General features: G+C 36.8%; 1 protein-coding gene across 12 annotated transcripts in view; it reads right to left on the minus strand.

The window, feature by feature from the left end:
- Positions 1–19266, minus strand: part of PCDH7 (protocadherin 7) — a 386862-nt gene that overhangs the window by 306650 nt on the left and 60946 nt on the right. The window contains exon 2 of one of the 12 annotated variants that reach the window (XM_058670236.1): positions 10016–11894. The exons of the other annotated variants lie outside the window; for them this stretch is intronic. Within the exon in view, the coding sequence (XP_058526219.1) occupies positions 11817–11894 (78 nt within the window). The 3' untranslated portion in view covers positions 10016–11816. Of the gene's footprint in view, positions 1–10015; positions 11895–19266 lie in introns of those variants that run through there. 12 annotated transcript variants of the gene reach the window in all.

Genomic DNA, 19266 nt, shown 5'->3' on the forward strand with positions numbered 1-19266 from the left:
TCATACTTCTTCTATTCCAAACAAAGTGGATCATGTGGCTTTTACCTAATAAATGATGATTCATAAGACTTCAAGATTTTGCTTATAATTCCTTGTCAAGTTGATATGCCGTTTGCTTCGCTCCTGATTTGAAGAAATTTCATTCATGATAAAGTTCAATTCAAATGGTGACACTTTGCCCAAATGTTCTCACATTCCTCTCTGTCTTTTTATAGCATATATACCACTTCCAGCTTTCATGATAAGGAGTCTTTGAGAGCAGAATTGGTACTTCTCCTGTGTTAATACGCCCACATTAAACAGCTGATTATTATTAAATAATTATTAAAGTTGATCTTAAATAGTTATCTTTGAAATATGTATCCTGTTGACACTCAGAATTTAAAAAAATATGTTAGATATATATGAAACATATGCACTCAAAAATCAATATTTGAAAAAGCACATTATATAGAAACATATATTTAATATGTGTGTCCAGAATAACATTGCATTTTTTAGTTGCATTTCATTTTATGACATCGTTTCATAGGCTCTGAGGTTCCCCATTCCCTCCCTGTACCCTCCCCCCATGGTGGGTTCCTCCACCTTATTGCAGTATTACAGTTCAAATCCAGTCATGCTTCTTTCATTGCAAGTATGTACCATGCATAGAGTCCAGCATCTTATTGTCCAGATCAATTCAACAGTTTCTTGGGGAGACCATCTCTGGTCTGAAAGCAGAGCCGGCAGAATATCGTTCCGACCAATTAAAAGCCATAACATCTGGGTATACACTGTGAAATGACTAACTCATGCATTATCCTACATTCTTATATTTTTGTGGTGAGGACAAATAAAAATCTAACTTCTCTTGGCAAAATAAAAAAAAAGCCATAACATCAACAGTTTACAACATTATGGAGTTAATTGACATGGTATTGAGAGACTGATATGTTAGAAAATGCACGATCTTAACCTGTGACTACTTCATTGACATTTCAATTTTAGTTTATACACAACTGGCTGCTATCCCCCTTAAAATGGCTATAGGATACTATTCAGCTGTCTCGTGTTTATTTTCATTTTTGTATTTAGTAGTTTATGGTATTGAAGCATAATTTTTACTGAACTTGGCAGATTTCCTGATAGTCTAAACTGGCTTATAACTTTAACTGGGCATATGTCAACAGTTGAGGCACAGAACAGTTTTAGGAGGGGTGTGCAGAGAAATCTTCAATACCCCAGTGAGGAGTAACTTATTTTCATGTCCTACCTAGTAAGGTATGTGTGAGTCCCCACTGATCATTTCCTGTCTGGTTCTAAGCTTTTCTTGTTGTTCTCTGTCTATCTATTCTAATTTTTTTGTTGTTTTTTTTTGTTTTGTTTTGCTTTCTTTTTTTTTTTTTTTGCAGGGGGCTCTGGGGCGACCCTGATGGTCATTGCAAGAGGGGGTGAGGATCCAAAGTTGGAACTAAGTAAGGACCAGAGAAGGCTCCTCTCCCTAGTCCCGAAGGGAGTTTACTGTTCTTCATAACATTGTATTTTAATACTACTTTAATATATTGGTTAATATTTCCTCCAAGTCAATTCATGATGTAATAATTACATTTGCATTTCTGACATACTTTCCATGTGATATCAGTATGTTATTTTCCAAATTGATAAAGTGCTGAGAAAATCCCAAATTACAGACAATGTCAAGACATTCCTATAACGTGACATATCACAGATTTCATCTTTACATGGTAATTTAGTAGAAACAAAATGTGGTTCCTAAATGAATTTTAAAAAGAAAAATTTTAAGCTTTTTAACTAAAAAAAAACACTGAATCCTTATGTAATGGTTAACAGCAATGTCAAAAGATAAATGCTATTCCTACTTAAACACCTCAAAAATAGTAAAACTTTTAACATTTGATTTTTTATGGAAAATCACAAAGGATACTGAATATGATTTTATGATATTTTACAAACATTTTGTTAAAGTCTAAAATGACATTTTGCAATTTATACATATTATAAAAGTGAACAGTTACCTACATAACCATTAATGAAATGTTTTCTATAGCTAGTATGGTATGTGCAATCTCAATATTGTATGAAATGCTAAGAACGGTATCTATAACAAAACTATTTTCATAAGGCATCTTTCTTGGAAAATGTAACAGTACGAGAACCACACATTAATTATTATTCATAGACCAGAGATTTAAAATTCTTGAAATATCATCTAGCCTCTAGCATGCCAAAGACCCTTCAGCTCTAACACATGGAAGCTGAATCTCCAGTTGCAAGTCAAAGATTAGACCAAAAACATTCAGGCAGAAAGCATTGAGTGTAGTGAATATCTTTTTTTAATTAGAATAAGGGTAAAAAAAAGTAAGAGAAAAAAGAAGAGAAGGCTACAGATTGTGCGTCTAACATTGATGATCCTTAAAACCTCATTGTCACAGAACTGCCAGAACTGTCTTACTAAAAAGTCAGTGGTAACTTTTTTCTTTTGTTTTAAAATAAAGCAGTCAGTTCTACAGAAATGTAAAAAAAAAAAAAAATTCTATACTGTGTGTTTGTTTTTAACATAATAAATAACACAAAGAAAATCATAGACATGATAGGATGGAATAGTTAGCAAAACAAAAACGAGTGAAAAACATCTGGAGATAGTACTAAATAAAAGTCAGTCTATATCCTGAACAGTTAGGTCACAAAGCCGAGTATGAAAGGAGTTGCCAAATGGTTACATCTTAGTCTTCAACTTCCAGAAAGCCACCAGGACTACAACAATGGACTCATGATACAATTCCAAGGAATGTCTCTTGACTGTTAGTATTAATGGGAGTTTTATGTTAAAATCACATATCTAATTCCAAACATCATACTGATTTGCCATACATCACAGGTAAATAGTTTTCTGAATTCTATTCAAGGGATGACTGCATATCTTCAGAAATTGTATCTGATGTAGAGTACAGACACACTCATTTCCTCTCCGATGCTTCCCCTGGGCTGTCAAGGGAAGTCATCTCCCTAGCAAGTCAGGCTCCCCAGCCCTGTCTGAAAGACCTTTACTGTCTGACTCCCATTTTTCTCATAATCAACTTGAAATTCTTCAATGCAGAATGCAATACCTTGCACATTTTGATCTATTTTCCCAGCCTTGTTTTATACTATTCTGACATCCACGTGTCTTTCAACAGACTTCTGACCGTTAGCACTGTGTATTTATCACAAGTGTAGCACATATTTACCTCCATAATCAATCAGTCGAATCCCTGCAATAAAGTAGATCCTGACTAACAGAAAAGAGTGTGTGCTCTCAGAGCTCTCAATCTGTTCAATATATGAGTAAAAATAAGTGCAGAACTCCTTCACTGTGCTCGCAAAGAGTTAACATTCTATAAGAATGCGGCATGCATTCTTATAGGGACTCACAAAATTTTTTTTAAAAAGTTAACCCTTTAGTACATTTTTTTGGTGTTTTCATGAATGATTTCCAAATGGAAGGACATAGTTCTGGAAGCTGAATGAGAAGCAGAGCACCTGGAACTTGATTCAGCATCCCAATATGGAATATGAGCACCACGGAAAGTGGCCTAACCCACTGTGTCACAAGCCAGTTCTCTGTGTCACATTTTTGAATCTTTATTTAATAATAGCTTTTAATTAGAGTTGCTCACTACATGTCAGCCGGTGTTCAATTTTTAAAGTGCTCATTTATATCAAGTTTGATGCATAATCACTTCTCAACAGTGTCCAATAATGGCGTGATAGTATACTACTATCTTCACATGAGACATTTAGTAACTTGCCGAAAGTTGCTCAACTATTCCAGAATTTATACTCTGAGCATTTCCCCTTTTCATTTATAAATCAGTACATCTTCATGCTACACATTTTCATAGAAAATCTGAAAGAATACAAAATATAATAGTTTGAATACCGAGTGTTTTAAAATAGAAATAATACATCCAAATCAGATCATTGTCAGGAAACTGTTAGACCAAAAATAAAATTGTAAGTTTCTGTTTACTAGAAAGCATACGATCAAAATGCAAAGAACTGTACGGGCACAGGTGTTTGTGTTTTCCTTTCACAAAAGTTTGCTGAATAATTTCTCACATCACTATTTTAAATTCACCCTTCTTCAATGAAAAGGAAATTTCAACTTATTAAAAAAATCATCATTTAAAAATCCACAACACTTACATACTTTCTAGGTAACTGCCAAAGATCCCTCTAAACCAAAACAGGACAAAGTTAGTTTGATGGATTAGAAATGTGAAAATGAAAAAAGAAGCCAAAGAAACTTAGACTTTCTGCCTGCAAGGTTTTGCATTACAATGCATTTACATTTTCATAAGTACACAGTTCTGAGTACAATGAATTAGTAGTGAACTGCATAATAACAGAAGTTAAATTCCATGTGGTTTCTATATATTCACTGCCAAAGGCTGTGTAACAGTTTTTGAGAGGGGGAAAGGGGTTCTCTGTGGACCAGCTCTACCCTGCAAACCCGGACACCAATAGCCTAATTAAATAGCATAAAACAGAAAGAGAGGGCTTTCAGGGATTGGAAAATCAAGCCAGAGAGGATCTTAGGGTATTAGTCAAATCTCTAAAACATTTTCTTTCTTTGCATGATTTGAATAATGAGCATTATAAGAGAGGAAAAGAAAACATCTCCAGAAGGTTTGTTGTTCATGGCTTCTGTGGGCCATTCTTACACTGCCTCAAAGAAGTCAGGACAGATCTTCTGGCAAATTACTCTCTTGGATTCAGTGGAAACTTCCACTTTATTCAATAAAGACAAACATTAGGATATTCTCACTGCCAAGTAGTGTAAGAATGAGATACTTCTTTTATGTCATGCATATGGAAAACCTTTGTTAAAATGTCTGTAAAGGCCAAGTTTCACGGCAACCCACCTGAAGGCTGTCTTTTGTAAATAATTTCATTGACCCAAACAGAACTCTATCACTCGCCCTATGTATTGAAAAACATGGTTACCCTTATGCGTATCTTTTAGGTTTGCTCCCAAAATAGTGAAAAGTACGTTGTTTTTATGTATGTGAATCTTTCGGGCAATGATTTGTGGTTACTTGTAATTTAAAATGTAGTCTCTTTGATCATTTGCACACATAGCTATTTGATAAACTCTTGCTTCATAGAGGCATTTCACGTGCAGTAAATAGGCATTTCACATGCAGCAGCTAACAGCACCGCCTGCGACTCCAGCTCCCGTAGGAATGCCAGCACAAGTCAGGTATGGATGCTCCGCTTTCCATCCACTTTCTCTGCTCTTGTGCCTGGGAAAGCAGCAAATGATGGCCCATGTACCAGGCCCGTACTGTTCACATGAACTGGATAGAATTCTGGAATTCTATGTTCAGCCTAGTTGAACACCAGCCACTGGAGCACTTTGGGGAGTAAAGCAGCACATGGAAGCTCTCTTGGTCTCTCCTCTGCTCTCTGTAATCCTGCCTTTCAAATAAGTAAAATAAACCTATAAAAATCATATTCACAACATAAAACTATGCATATTCTCTTATTTTAAAATAACATTTTTAATGGTGATGTGTGACATGGCCATCAACAAATGGAGGCTTTCACTTACTTATTTTTTTCATTGTCTTCCTCGAACCCACTATGAATACAATGCCTTAGGTCACAACATGAAACATCATACTAATTAAAATGTTAATTAACTGACATAAGAAATAGATGGCATGAATACATTGCCTTATGACTTTGTTTTAAATTTTGTGCAATTTCAACTGGGTAACCACTAATTTAGAATCCTCTAATCATGCTCTTTAATCCAAATGTTAATCTCCTATGACAAGAGCACATGATTACTGAGCCTTAACGCCATATATTGATGGCATTTCATTCTAGAATTGAAAACAGACTGCTGAAAGATAAAAAAAGATTCTATGTTTGCAGATTCATTGGTATTCATTTGAGTACAACTTAGAATTCATTGAAAATCAGCCTGATAAATATTTTTACAAACTTCTTGATGTAAATAGCAAGACATTTATGTGACTGTCGCTCAAGAATTTTTATGACAAAGACCCACATGATGAATTTCATTATTCCTTCAAGTTATCAATGTCTTCCATAACATTTGTTTAAATCGCATGAGTCACACACTCAGGTTTCAATTTGGGGTTTGGAAAAGAGCAAATTTTTGTTAAATGAATATGCAAGACTTGTAATAAGTCGAGCAACAGAAAGCTGGACAACAGGGTAGCCACTTGGAATGTGTTATCAGGAGGCACCCAGAGTCTGAACTTTCTGGAACGCACATTCCAAATATCTGCTGCTTTCAAGCACCCGATGCGCAGGAGAGAAAATGCCCTTGCTGACCCAGCTTCAACAGCGAGACACAGAAAAGAAGAAAGACAGAGACAGGATCCCCTCAGCTCTTACTGAGACAGAATTTTCCCTGACACAATTGGGTAATAGTAATTAGAAACAGGCTGAGCTGACTCTGGTCTCAGAGCTCCAAGATCTTAAATGGGAAATGTTCCTTTTCCCCTAACATCTGACAACATAGGCTAAGAAGATATTCATTTTTAATCACATTAATTTTAACTCCTCATTAAAAATCCACCAAAAGCTGCCTCAGACAGGTTATTACGGTATTAACAACCATATAAAGGTAGAGTATCCAGCCCGTTCATAAAAAATGTAAAATTTTTTGAAACTCAGAGTCTCAGAAAAATCACAAGTTAGGTTTGTTTCTTCTCAGATGCTTAGTTGTAAGCTCTGATGAACTCCCTTGTGCTTTTACAAGTCATTGCATACGTTTCCAAGGCCACAGGCTCTGACACCACATTGTCCACTGGCATGATTATTAGCCAACACATTTTATTTAAAAGTAGCTTAATGACCCTGCTTGGTAGCCTAGTGGCTAAAGCCATCATGTTGCACGGCCAGGATCCCATATGGGTTCTGGTTCATGCCCTGGCTGCTCCACTTCCCTTCCAGCTCCCTGCTTATGGCCTGCAAAAGCAATGGAGAATAACTCAAAGCTTTGGGATCCTGCACCTGTGTGGGAGACCCAGAAGAAACTCCTGGCTCCTGGCTTTGAACCAGCTCAACTCCAGCACTTTTGGGCACCCTGGGAGTGAACTAGCAGAGGGAAGATCTTTCTCTCTATCTCTCCTTCTTTCTGTAAAGCTGACTTTTGAATAAAAATAAAATAAATCTTAAAAACAAAGTCACTTAAAATGGTCAGCACTGGGCATTTCAACATTTGCTCTATCCTCTCCAATAGTTAAGCAATCATAACAGAATTCTAGTGTACTGTTTCAAATGAAAGTCACTACTTTTTCAGACATTAAATGTTAACCAATTTAATTTATTTAATTTAAACAAAAATATGTGTTTTGTTCATATTTCATGTATTCAAATCTTACCTAATAAATACAACATTCTTTCTGTGCTTAATAGAGATTTCTAGAAATAAATATCTTACACATAATAGACACATCTCAAATACTTTCAAAGAATGCCATTTATTTATCAGCTCTACCAAATCAGGATTACCCTGAATTCCCATGATAATGTTAGAAGTAATGTATAATGTTAAATTTCTCAGTTCCCAATACTGACAATGGTAGGAAATTGTATGGCCCTTGTGACTGTGGATAGTGATCTGACAAAAACTGTTCTCCATTCCTTCGGAAACTTTCATCATTGGCTTATGAGGTTTGGTTTCAGTTTGGTTTCAGCTTTCACAATTTCCCATGACTTGTCCATGCCCAGAACATTACAGCTTACATAGCTCCAAGGTTTAAATTATAGAAAACCAAATACAGATGATTTTGCCTAGAAAAGCTGTGTCTTCCCAGTTTTGCTGAGTTTCACACTACATGTGTGGAGAACATGGAAGACTTGGTGTTACTTTTTGTATGTTTTATTTCACCTTTAGACAGTCATCTTGGGTGTTTTGTTCTTGTGTTGTTTGCTTGGTTTTGGCCATTGAATTCCTTTATCATCAATCACAACGCTGCATTCATGTCAGCCCGCATTGGGGAATGAACCTTCAGATGGAAGTCCTATCTCTCTCTCTTCTGTCTTTCCATGTGATATCTGTGTTTCATCTTTATTTTTTTAAGTTTGTTTATTTTTATTGCAAAGTCAGATATACAGAGAGGAGGAGAGACAGAGAGGAAAATCTTCCATCTGTTGATTCACTCCCCAAGTGAGCTGCAACGGCCAGAGCTGCACCAATCAAAGCCTGGAGCCAGGAGCCTCTTCCGGGTCTCCTGTGTAGTTGCAGGATCCCAAGGCTTTGGACCATCCTTGATTGCTTTCTCAGGCCACAAGCAGGGAGCTGCATGGGAAGTAGGGCTGCTGGGATTAGAACCAGTGCCCATATGGGATCCTGGTGCATGCAAGGCGAAGACTTTAGTTGACAGTCTATTGCACTGAACCCTATGTTTCATCTTTATAAAGGTAAAATATTAAAATGATTCCAACTAAATTATATTTACCAAAAACAGGGAGGTGAAATAACATTCAAAATTACAAAGTAAACCCAAAGCAAATATTTCAGTATGCAATAAATTGCTTAAATTTCTTCCACGTTTTTGTAAATTTGTATTTATGTGAATCCATTCTGATGACAAATTTCAAGCCAAACAATTTAGTCAGTGATTCTTATTCACCAGTTTTCTGGTTTCTTGCAGCCCTTTACTGTGAGCCAGATATAATCCTTTTTTCCTAAGTACATCCAAGAAAAGGAAAAGCTACATGTTCGTTTAGAGGGAATGGGACTTGAAAGAATCTTCGTAGGTAGAAATCTCCAAGTCTTCCATGTAAATTTTGAATTTTGTTAAAGTATCACGTGATGCGATGAAATGCTATTATCTAAATCAATGTCACAGCTGGCCACAGCTAGCCACAGTAACCAATCCTCTAAGATCCCTGTAAATTGTAGAAGCTACCTTTGCGATTCTCAAAGTGTCACTTTTTGCAAACCAGTATGCTATAATGAAAAAATATATATTCATACATTTGTTTTCATGTTGCTTCTTACTGTTTCCTTGACCTTTTGCAGTTAGAGTAGCAGCAAGAAACTAAAATAAAAGCACTAATATTTGTGTGAGGCACTTTGCAACTAAACCTTAATTGGAAGTTGTAACAGTCCCAGTACTCATGTGCCACTTCTTCCTCTGAGCAGAAAAGTGCTAGTCAATGAAGAACTCTACGGCAATCAACATCAGGCACGAGTGCTTCCTTCCCTGAACTCAGCCAGGCTGGTCCACAGCCACACGGTCTTTGATGTCTTGGAGAGCTTCATTGACTGCACAGTCCTCCCAGGATAAAGAACAAGAAACACGGGTTCTCAAAATTTAATATTCTGCCAAGGAATGGTTTAAATCAGTGCACAAGGAGGTTTCCTCTCTTACAAACTGAGTGATTTTGCAGTGGAGTGCTGCTTACTCCAGTTTACTCAGGATGAGCTCCCTAATCTCATGGCATGATGCTGTAGACTTGAGCAAGAACTTCCATCACACGAAGGGCAGAATCATAACACGTATCAGTTCTCAGGTTCCCTTGGTCTTAAAGCATGTGCTGTGCTTTGGATCAGTTTTGTGTAAAAAAAAAGAACATTCAGTTCTCTTAATGAATATGACTGATACTGCTTAAGGTGACCAATATTAAGTACCAGTTGGAAATATTTTTAAGTAACAACCAAAAAAACCATAGAAATTAGGAAATCAAAAGATCTTACGATGATTTAAAACCCCATCATGTACCTGAGCATGTGAGACCCCCAAAAATGCCTACATTGGATCTGGTAACTTAGAGGCAGAGCAAAATTTGCCATCTAGACATCTCAACTATTCACTGTTTTGTTCACACATTCTTCCCATTATACCGATAACTTTAAACTCATGATCATTAGTGTCTAAATCTTCAATCTCTGACTCTACAGAGAATTCTCTCCAGAGATGTGTAGCAAAAACAGATTTTATGTCCTGCTGTGTTTTAAGAAACCATTGAAATAGAAAATACAGACATTTTATAAAGTAGCTCTTTTATTGTTTTGGTCACAGAAAAATATTCAGTACAACAGAATGTAACACTTTGTAGACCTGTAATTTAGCATAATAGCATAAATAACGACAAAAATCCCTGTAATATTATTGATAGGATACTAACTACAGTTGATTGTCACAGAGAAAGAAGAGGTAAAATTTTCAACTTGAATTTTACTCAGAAGGATAAAAATAAGTGAATACAAAGATCAGAGCAGTCTTAAAGTTATAATGGCACATGGTGATTATAACAAGGTCCACTTGTTTTCCATATACACTGCCTTATCTATGTTAACCACTTGCCATATAATTTAGATCCAAACACAAGTAACTTATTGGTGGAATTAAAAAGCTTTAGTTGGAACACAACCACTTCCCTAGTCTCTTGTATAGGACTAGGTGGTCCATAACTGATTCACATCCTGTCAGCAAGTGAAGCAGCTTGAAGAACTACGAAATGACTTTCCAACTCTTTTCAGGTGGGTTTCACAATAGCCTGCCTTCGTTCTTTTCAGACATTGATACCATCTCAATTTAAATGGCTCAACTGCATCAAATATTGTGTTTAACTGAAAAACTTCCACAGTAGTCATTCAGTTGTGGAATAACTTTGTGAATAATAATCTCAAAATAACAATGACGATTGCTTCTCGGCATTTTGGCTAAGATTAAGTGTAAAATAACAATGACAAAATGGCTTCTGACAGTTTACTTTGCTTGTTTACGAAACAAAGTGCACATGCTAGTTGTTAAAATTTACCTCCTTCCATTTCTATACACACACACACAAATGCCGTCCCATGCATCCACACCCATACAAAAACTAGACATATACTTACACAGTATCTTCAATTGAGCAAGTAAGGATAATGTAAAGAGGTACTTTCTGCATGCAATTCATCCATAAGGAAATAAAGAAGGCTCTCCCTTACATACACAAATTGAAGAGGCCGATTTCCCAGTGATACAATGTCATACATTCCTTCTACACTTAATGTGATTCATTCTAGCTTCAACGAGAAATTTCGCAAAATGTGAGACAAACTGTCGTGTAGCTTCTGCTTTTATGTCATAGTGAATTATGTCCAGAACAAGTATCAGAATAGCCTCAATGTTATTTCCTTTCATGTCCATTAGTCCCTCACTTTCCCTGATTGCTAGTAGTATTTCTTCTCAGTGCCTTATTAAATAGCATTGAATTGTCTAATTTTCTCAAAATTCAATGCTGAGGTATGCATTCCCATTTTCTTTGTTGATCTAGCACAGGCTCAAATGATTTCTACATAATGCTTCCAATTAATTCAAGCAAGGCAGATGAAATCACATCTATACTAATCTCCATATTATTAAGTACAAACAGTAACAGGATACATATCTCCCCTCTGCTTGAGTCCATTCAAGTGCAAACCGAAGAAAAAGGATTTCCTGTTCTTCTGCATAAACTCCTGAGTATGGTGACATTTGATTCTGTTTCTCCACAGTAAATGATAAGCTTGCAAAACCTGTCTCACATCCCTCCTTTATTCCATATTGAGAGCTTGATTTTTGTTTGATTTTTGTTTGAGTTTGGAGCTTGAGCTTTGTTTGAGTTGTTTGCAAAGGATAGTTTGGTTCCTTTTGGCAAAGATTTTGTTCTAAAGTCATTTTGGTTTTCTTCAAAATCGGAGCTTCTCTTTAATCAGCGAGAGATCCTGCCCCTTGGGAATCGATTTCTTTTTACACAAGTCAGATCCAAATCTATTAGGATCCAACACATTGCGTTGGAACATTGCATATATTTCACTTACGAGCACATACATTGATTTTACACGATTCCTCAATGTGGCGAGGTGGGGTCGTGGTCTGCACTGTATCCACCTACAAAAAATACAAAAAAATATATGTCTGCTTTACAGGGATGTGAGTAGGGTTTTGCCAGCCTAGCTCCGCAGTGGGGACTGCAAATCTTGGCAGAGTATTTGTTCCTTCTGTAGGATGTATTTGCAAGGCCACCACCTCTTTCACAAGTCAAAGAGACATCACAATTGTCGGATTCTCTCAAGAGATTTTCGGATGGTATAAGAAACATTGAACTCACTGGCTTCAGGGTTCAAGTTTCTCAGAGCTATGACATGTTGGGCTAGTTGGTCTGCTCAGGGAGTGTTGGTTTAGTTTAGACTATAAATACAAATAAAAATGAAATGGCAGTTTTGCTGTCTCTGCTTGTAAAATGTGCACATCCTTAAGATGGGCAGCAAGTTAGCTTGGCCTGTAAGTTGACAAAGTTCAAAGCAGTGCTAGTTTCTAAATGCATTCATTACATAACTCATTTTCTTCATAAAAATTGGGGCTATCTACATACCGTAAGCTAATGGCCCTGGTGATCTCAAATGAGATGAGTCCCTCTTCCCTTCAAAGTCAGGGGGCAAAGCTGCCCAACTTAGTATCTAATTCACACAAACCAAAGTGGTAACTCAAATTCCTCCAAAAATAATTTGGTGCTAACTGCTAACATAACATTAAATATTTCTCTGAATTGACCCTGATCAACACTTTCTGTGTGAAGCAGAGAGTACACAAAGCATTGCTTTCCGATTCAATGATGCAATTGATAATAGTACCATCTTTAGTAAAGTCCAAATTGCCAAAAATACATATATATATAATATATTGGTTTCCTGGGGAAAACATGATACATATTCGCTACCCCAAACATTTATTTCTAAGAATTAGGATCAGAAGACACAAATAATCCACTGATTTGGAAGATGACACCACAACAGCATACAAGAGTCAAAGTCAGAAAATAGCTGTTTTTCCTTCCCTGAATGTTTTATCAGTTTACTTATTTCAAAATATTTATTTATTTTTATTGGAAAGTCAGATATACAGAGAGATGGAGAGACAGAGAGGAAGTTCCTCCGTATGATTAGTCACTTCCCAAGCTGCCGCAATGGCCAGAGCTGCCCCGATCCAAAGCCAGAAGTCTGGAGCCTCCCCCAGAATCCCCACATGAGTGAAGGGTCCCAAGGCTTTGGGCAGTCCTTGACTGCTTTCCCAGGCCACAGGCAGTTGAGTTGGAAGGAAAGTGGGGTTGCGGGGACACAAACCGGTGCCCATATGGGACACCAGCCATGAGGACTTTAGCCACTAGGCTATCTCCCCATGCCCCATGAACTTACTTTAGAAAATAAAGAGTACAATACAACAACTCATGTTCAAATTTAAAATTAATTGCTCATATGCAAAAACAGAAACTGCTTTTAAAAGCCTGATAACAGGTTATAAGTGTTACATTATTAAAATAAGCAGCTTTGAAATTGGTCTTAATCTTTTCACTAACCTTTACAGTTTCCTATAAATTAAAATCATCATTCTTTCTCTACAAGCTCTGAAATTTAATATAATTTAGATAGAATGCTTCGAACAATCAAATAAGCAGTGTAGCTTTACTAAGATGAAGCTTCATGATTTTAATTTTAACAGCATGGTGTATGTTTATTTCATTTCAAAATTTCTTATTATATCCATGAACAATCAAAATTTGAAACCTCCTGATAGTGTGTTTTAACTGCAAAACCAAAGCCAATGACGCAGGCATGTTGCAAGTTAGGCCTATTTTGCTTCCTGATGTGCATTCTTACTTTACATAATATGTTGCATTTCCATACCAGTTACCGAGTATGTAATTAATTATATGACATGGTTCATTTATTTCTAACTTCTATAGAATGTTCAGTATTCCTCATGAGAAAAACATCATGTCTGCTGTTTAATGCCTCCTTCATTGGTAAGAAAACCTGGATTCATGGATGATTTCCTATTTGGGAACAACTAATGAATAAATTAATAACCCTTGTATCACAGTATCCTATATAACCAATTTTATTATTTTGAAATTGTGGCTTTCTCTTACTTTATATTGTCACACAAATTGAGATCATGGGATTGACTTCTCTCCAATGGCAACAAATGTTCTTCAGTCTACCATGCATTTTAATTTTTCTCTCATTTTCTCTGATTTTTCTATTTGAATGTCTCATCAACCTTCAGTTTCTTCCTTATTCAAAGGAAAGATACTACGTAATATTTTCTGTGAGATCCTTAAAGGCCTAAACAAGTAAAGCCATGTGTTAAAGGAAGAAACAAAAGATATTAAATGTTTTATTTTTAATTTTCAGGACCTCTCTTACACTTTTAACTTAAAAGCAAACCCCGCAATAGAATGCATTTAAATAATGCATTCGTCGTTCTGCCATGCAGCATAATGAAATCTGCTTATTAAAACACTATTGAGAAGCAAAATTAACTCTCTCACTGCACAGGTTAACTCGTTCAGAACAGGCTTTGGTTCTTGCGATTTTTCAGCTTTGAGGCATTGAGTGAATCCAACTGTGTACTAATATGCACCTGTCACCAAAGTCAAGAAAAATGGATTCTTTCCTCACCATTAAAGATTAATGCTTTGAAATGAAAATGTATATCTCAAATCGTATACTGAGTTCATAAAAAAACTACTTAGGAATCACCATTCTGAATGCAGTCTCCAGTAAAAGTGAGTAGAAATGGATTTTATAGAATGTGTTTGTTCTGATTTAAATTGGCTAATTAATATGGCCTTGAAGCAATTCGCAGATCACTGCTGCTGAGGAGATAGATGCTCCAGCAACTCAGACTCAGCCAGGAGTTCAGCCAGGTACAATTTAGCTGAGGTCTTATGGACATGGCCTTTGCCTTCACCTTTCAACCTTTCTTCTCAAGTTGTGCTAATACTCAGGAAACTACTCAACACACACACACACACACACACACACACACACAGATATAAAGTTATATCCTTCTGGAGCACTTCCTAACGGGCTACCCTTGTGTCAAACCTGGTTTTCATTTCCTAACCCAGAAAATGTGTTAAACGAGGTATTTAATGAACAAAAAGTATCAGCAGTAATTTAATATATAACAAGTGTTTGGCAGTGGTTTTTAGAAATACCGCCTGAAAGCCTGCACACTTTACCACAGTGCCTGAATTCAAATCATTTCTCTGCTTCCAATTCTGTTTTCTTGCCAATGCACACTAAAGGGGGGAAGTGGGCGATGGCTCACGTACTGGGAACCCAGCCGCTCAATATGAGCATCTTGCTCATGTCCTTGATTTCTGGCTTCAGCCTCACTCAGCTCAGAGTGTTGAAGGCATTTTGGGGGTGCATTAGCAGATGAAAGACTCCCTCTCCCATCCTCCTCAGTCACTCTTTCCAATAAAATGTGAGTGAATATTTTCTTTAAAAGTTAATTTATAAAAGCTACAATATTCTGACTAGCTAACCAATAAGAAGTTGTTGGTAACTAGAAGAAGAAAATTGAATCACACAGAGAAGAATAGGATTCGGCTTTAGATAGGAGAATGTACTGAACATTCACATGTAAGAATAAATGTAGGGTCTGGCACAATGGCTTAGCAGCTAAATCCTCTGCATGCACATGTCAGAACCCCACCTAGCAACTGGTTCATGTTCCATTTGCTTCACTTCCCATCCAGCTCCCTGCATTTGGCCTGGGAAATCAGTGCAGCACAACCCAAAGCTTTGGGACCCTGCACTAGCATGGGAGACCCAGAAGAAGCTCCTGGCTCAAAGCTTTGGATCTGCTCGGCTCTGGATGTTGTGAACACTTGTGGAGTAAACCAGAAAATGGAGGATGTTCTTTGTATCTTATTCTCTGAACACCTGACTTTCAATAAAAATAAATAAATCTTTAAAAATAAATAAATAAATCTACTATGGAGCCAGAGTTGCATTATAGCCTGGAAATCCTCCACCTATCCTGGCTGCCCCACTTCCAACTCAGCTCCCTGCTAATGGCCTTGGAAAAGCAATAGAAGATGGTCTTGAATTGCATGTCACTCCTTGCATGCACCTGTCTCAGTGCTGGCCATTGTCACCATGTGGGAAGTGCATTAAAACATGGAAGATCTCTCTCTCTCTCTCTCTCTGCAAATTTCATTTTCAAAATTAAGAAAGAAACATCTAAAATAAAACGGAAAATAATAGCTATACTGTTTATTTGTGATTTGAAAAAGCTTCAAAACTATAAACACAGATTATGTATATATTAAAACCAATATGTGTCTATTTTTCTACCTATTTTTATTAGATGCTTCAATACTGAATCCTGTACCTATGTAATTGATGCAGATTAAATACATGCATCCGTTGAGCATATTTGCATATAATTGCAATATATAGAAAGATTTCATGAATATTCATTATTTTTCTCTTGACTGAAGTTCAATTCCAGGGAAAAGTAAAGGTATCATATAAAAAGTAAAATTTATTTCAAGACATAAGAAAAGTGATTAGAGTATATAAACTCATATAAGCTAAATCAGGACAAAACCTCTTATCAAATTTGAAAAGTTCATCTTTTAAAAAAAATACTAGATAACCATTTAAAATGGGAAACAGATCCTTTGGGATATGAGCAAGTAAATGACTACAAAACCAATTCTAGACAATAATTTGGTCTTTAACTTCCTTCTGATTTGGATTGATGGAACTTAGGACACAGTAGAACAAAGCACATCTTCTCAGCATTTGGTAAAACAGCAGAAAGAGTAAGGCCACCATTCCTGATCATTATCCCTCCTGCCCTGAAATAAGAGAGAGGGAGAGAGAGACAGCGACAGAGAGAGAGAGAGAGAGATGGAGAAACAGACAGAAGTTCTCTAACCTCTGAAGATACAATAAACTGGAAGGAATGAAACGAAAAAGGCCTTGCTTCCTAAGTTCTCCCCAGTTTACGGCTCTTCATACTTTGTGCAGTCATACGTCTCAGAATCATCCACCTCTTTGTACATAGTATGCACATGCAAACATAAACCTTACCTATTTCTTTGAGCTTTTATTTCCTTATAAAGGCTCTTAAGTCACGTAAAACTTCAATACATTTGTTTGCTTTTTCTTAATAATCTAAGTTATATTAGAGGGATCTCAGCCACGAACCTAACAGCCAGTAAGGAAAAGTCCTTACTGATGGTATGAATGCACTTCGCTGTTTAATGTAACCTCATAAAATTCCTGTGAAGTGCAAACCGTAATTTTGCTCTTTCAGTAGTTCATGGAGCTTAATCTTACATAAAATCAGAAAAACAGGTGGTAGAATCTGTGTCCCAAACCAAGACATTTGACTACTTGAATACTTTTGCTCACACCTAGGTTTTGGTAGAGCTATTTTCTAAATCTGAATTTAAATTTTTTAAAAACAAATAGCTAAGTTGCAACTGCAAATGTCCCCATTTTGGAAATGGTTTACCAAACAAGCTAAAAATGTTTAGTTTCCTAAACTGTTTTAAATGGATGTGTCCAGAAACTCAGTTATAGAAGCCTAGGTATTCATGTTTTTCTATCATCAGTATTTAAATGGATGAATGTGTGAAGATTTTATCATAATTATTTAAATGCATGCTTACAAGAAGCAATTTCAACATACCTGAAAGTTGTCTAAATTGCCAGAAAAAAGTGGAATGAGGTTAATTTTATCCAATCATTAAATATGAAATCTACAAAACTTCCCGCACTTGAAAGTCCACACTTCTAAACACACATACACACACGCTCACACACACACACACACACTCACACACACACACACACACATGCACACAGGACCAGCTTTAGCACTCTTTGAATTATATTCTTAATGAAAAACTTTTCAAAATTATAAGTCAACCACTTAATTAAAGAAATGATACAGATAATATTAAACCAATCCCTTATCATAGGTATTCTGCCTTTATTTCAGAATGGGAGTAATTTAAAGCCCATTAAATGAATGTCTTGGGTTGGATAGCTAAGCAATCAATATTTATAGACTGACTGCTTGTGAGAATCTTGAAAACTCGGTGTGGTAGCAAATGCCACAGGTCATAGAGTTCAATCATGTAAATGCCATGGAAGGAAACACAAGGCAACATAATAAACAACCCTGGCTCTGAGGAAACTTTCCTCTATCGTGTAAATAGATATAAAAATGTATACATACAAATAGGAGCCAAATCAAACATGATATAGTGACAGAAGATTGTGCAGAGGGGAGTGGAAGAACTCTGACTGCCTGTTGAACCTACAGATGCAGTAAGCTTTAGAGCCCTGGCGAGGAGGATCTTGGCTCCAGGAAGGGGTAATGTTGGAAGGTTGATGGAACAATGGGAAGTCACTATAAGAGGACTTGATTTCCCTGCTGAAGCTAGAGATTGCCTGATTCTACTCATTCCCCTCATATGTGATATTCTCTACTTTCACTGCTTACATCAAGTCCACATTTTTAGGAACGAAAGCACACAGGGAAATGAGACAAAGATGTCCTGAACATGCTTGATTAGAAACACTCAGCCATGGACCTGGTGCGGTAGCCTAGCAAATGAAATCCTCGCCTTGCACACACAGGGATCCCATATTGGATCAAGTTCTAATCCCAATGGTCTTGCTTCCCAGTCAACTCCCTGCTTGTGGTGTGAGAAGGCAGTCGAGAATGGTCCAAAGCTTTGGACCCTGCTTGGAAGGTGGGAGACCCGGAAGAAGCTCCTAGGCCCTGGCTTCAGATCTGCATAACTCCAGCTTGGAAAGTAAGTTAGCCAATGGAAGAGCTTCCTCTCTGTCTCTCTTCCTCTCTGTATATCTGACTTTCCAATAAAAACAAGTAAATCTTTAAACAAGAAAGAAAGAAATACACAGGCAAATTTAGTCAATAATTGTCAAAGGACACAGCATACAATCAGAACAACTATTTAAGAGAAGACTGATGTGATTAAGCATTTGCAGGCTGCTACTCTGGAAAAGCCAGCTCTTTCTGTGTTTTGTTCTCAAAGATGTATTTACGTACTTATTTGAAGCACAGTGAGAGGATATATATATATATATATATATATATATATATATATATATAGAGAGAGAGAGAGAGAGAGAGAGAGAAGCTGCCACCTCCCGGTTCATCCTAAGAAGCTACCACTGACAGAGCTGAGTACAAAGAATGCCAGGATCCAGGAACTCCATCCTCATCTCCCATACAAAAGGCAAGGATCGACGTATTTGTACCATCCTCTATTGCCTTCCCAGGTAATGAGCAGGGAGCTGGACAAGAAGCTGAGTACCAGGACTCCAATTTATACTGGGATAAGAGATGCAAAGCTGTGACTTAGTGTGCACAGCCACAACATTTATTCTTAAAGATAAAAACCGTCACAAATGGATATGTC

The sequence above is a fragment of the Ochotona princeps genome, chromosome 11, assembly GCF_030435755.1.
Source record: "Ochotona princeps isolate mOchPri1 chromosome 11, mOchPri1.hap1, whole genome shotgun sequence".
In the NCBI taxonomy this organism is placed as follows: Eukaryota; Metazoa; Chordata; class Mammalia; order Lagomorpha; family Ochotonidae; genus Ochotona; species Ochotona princeps.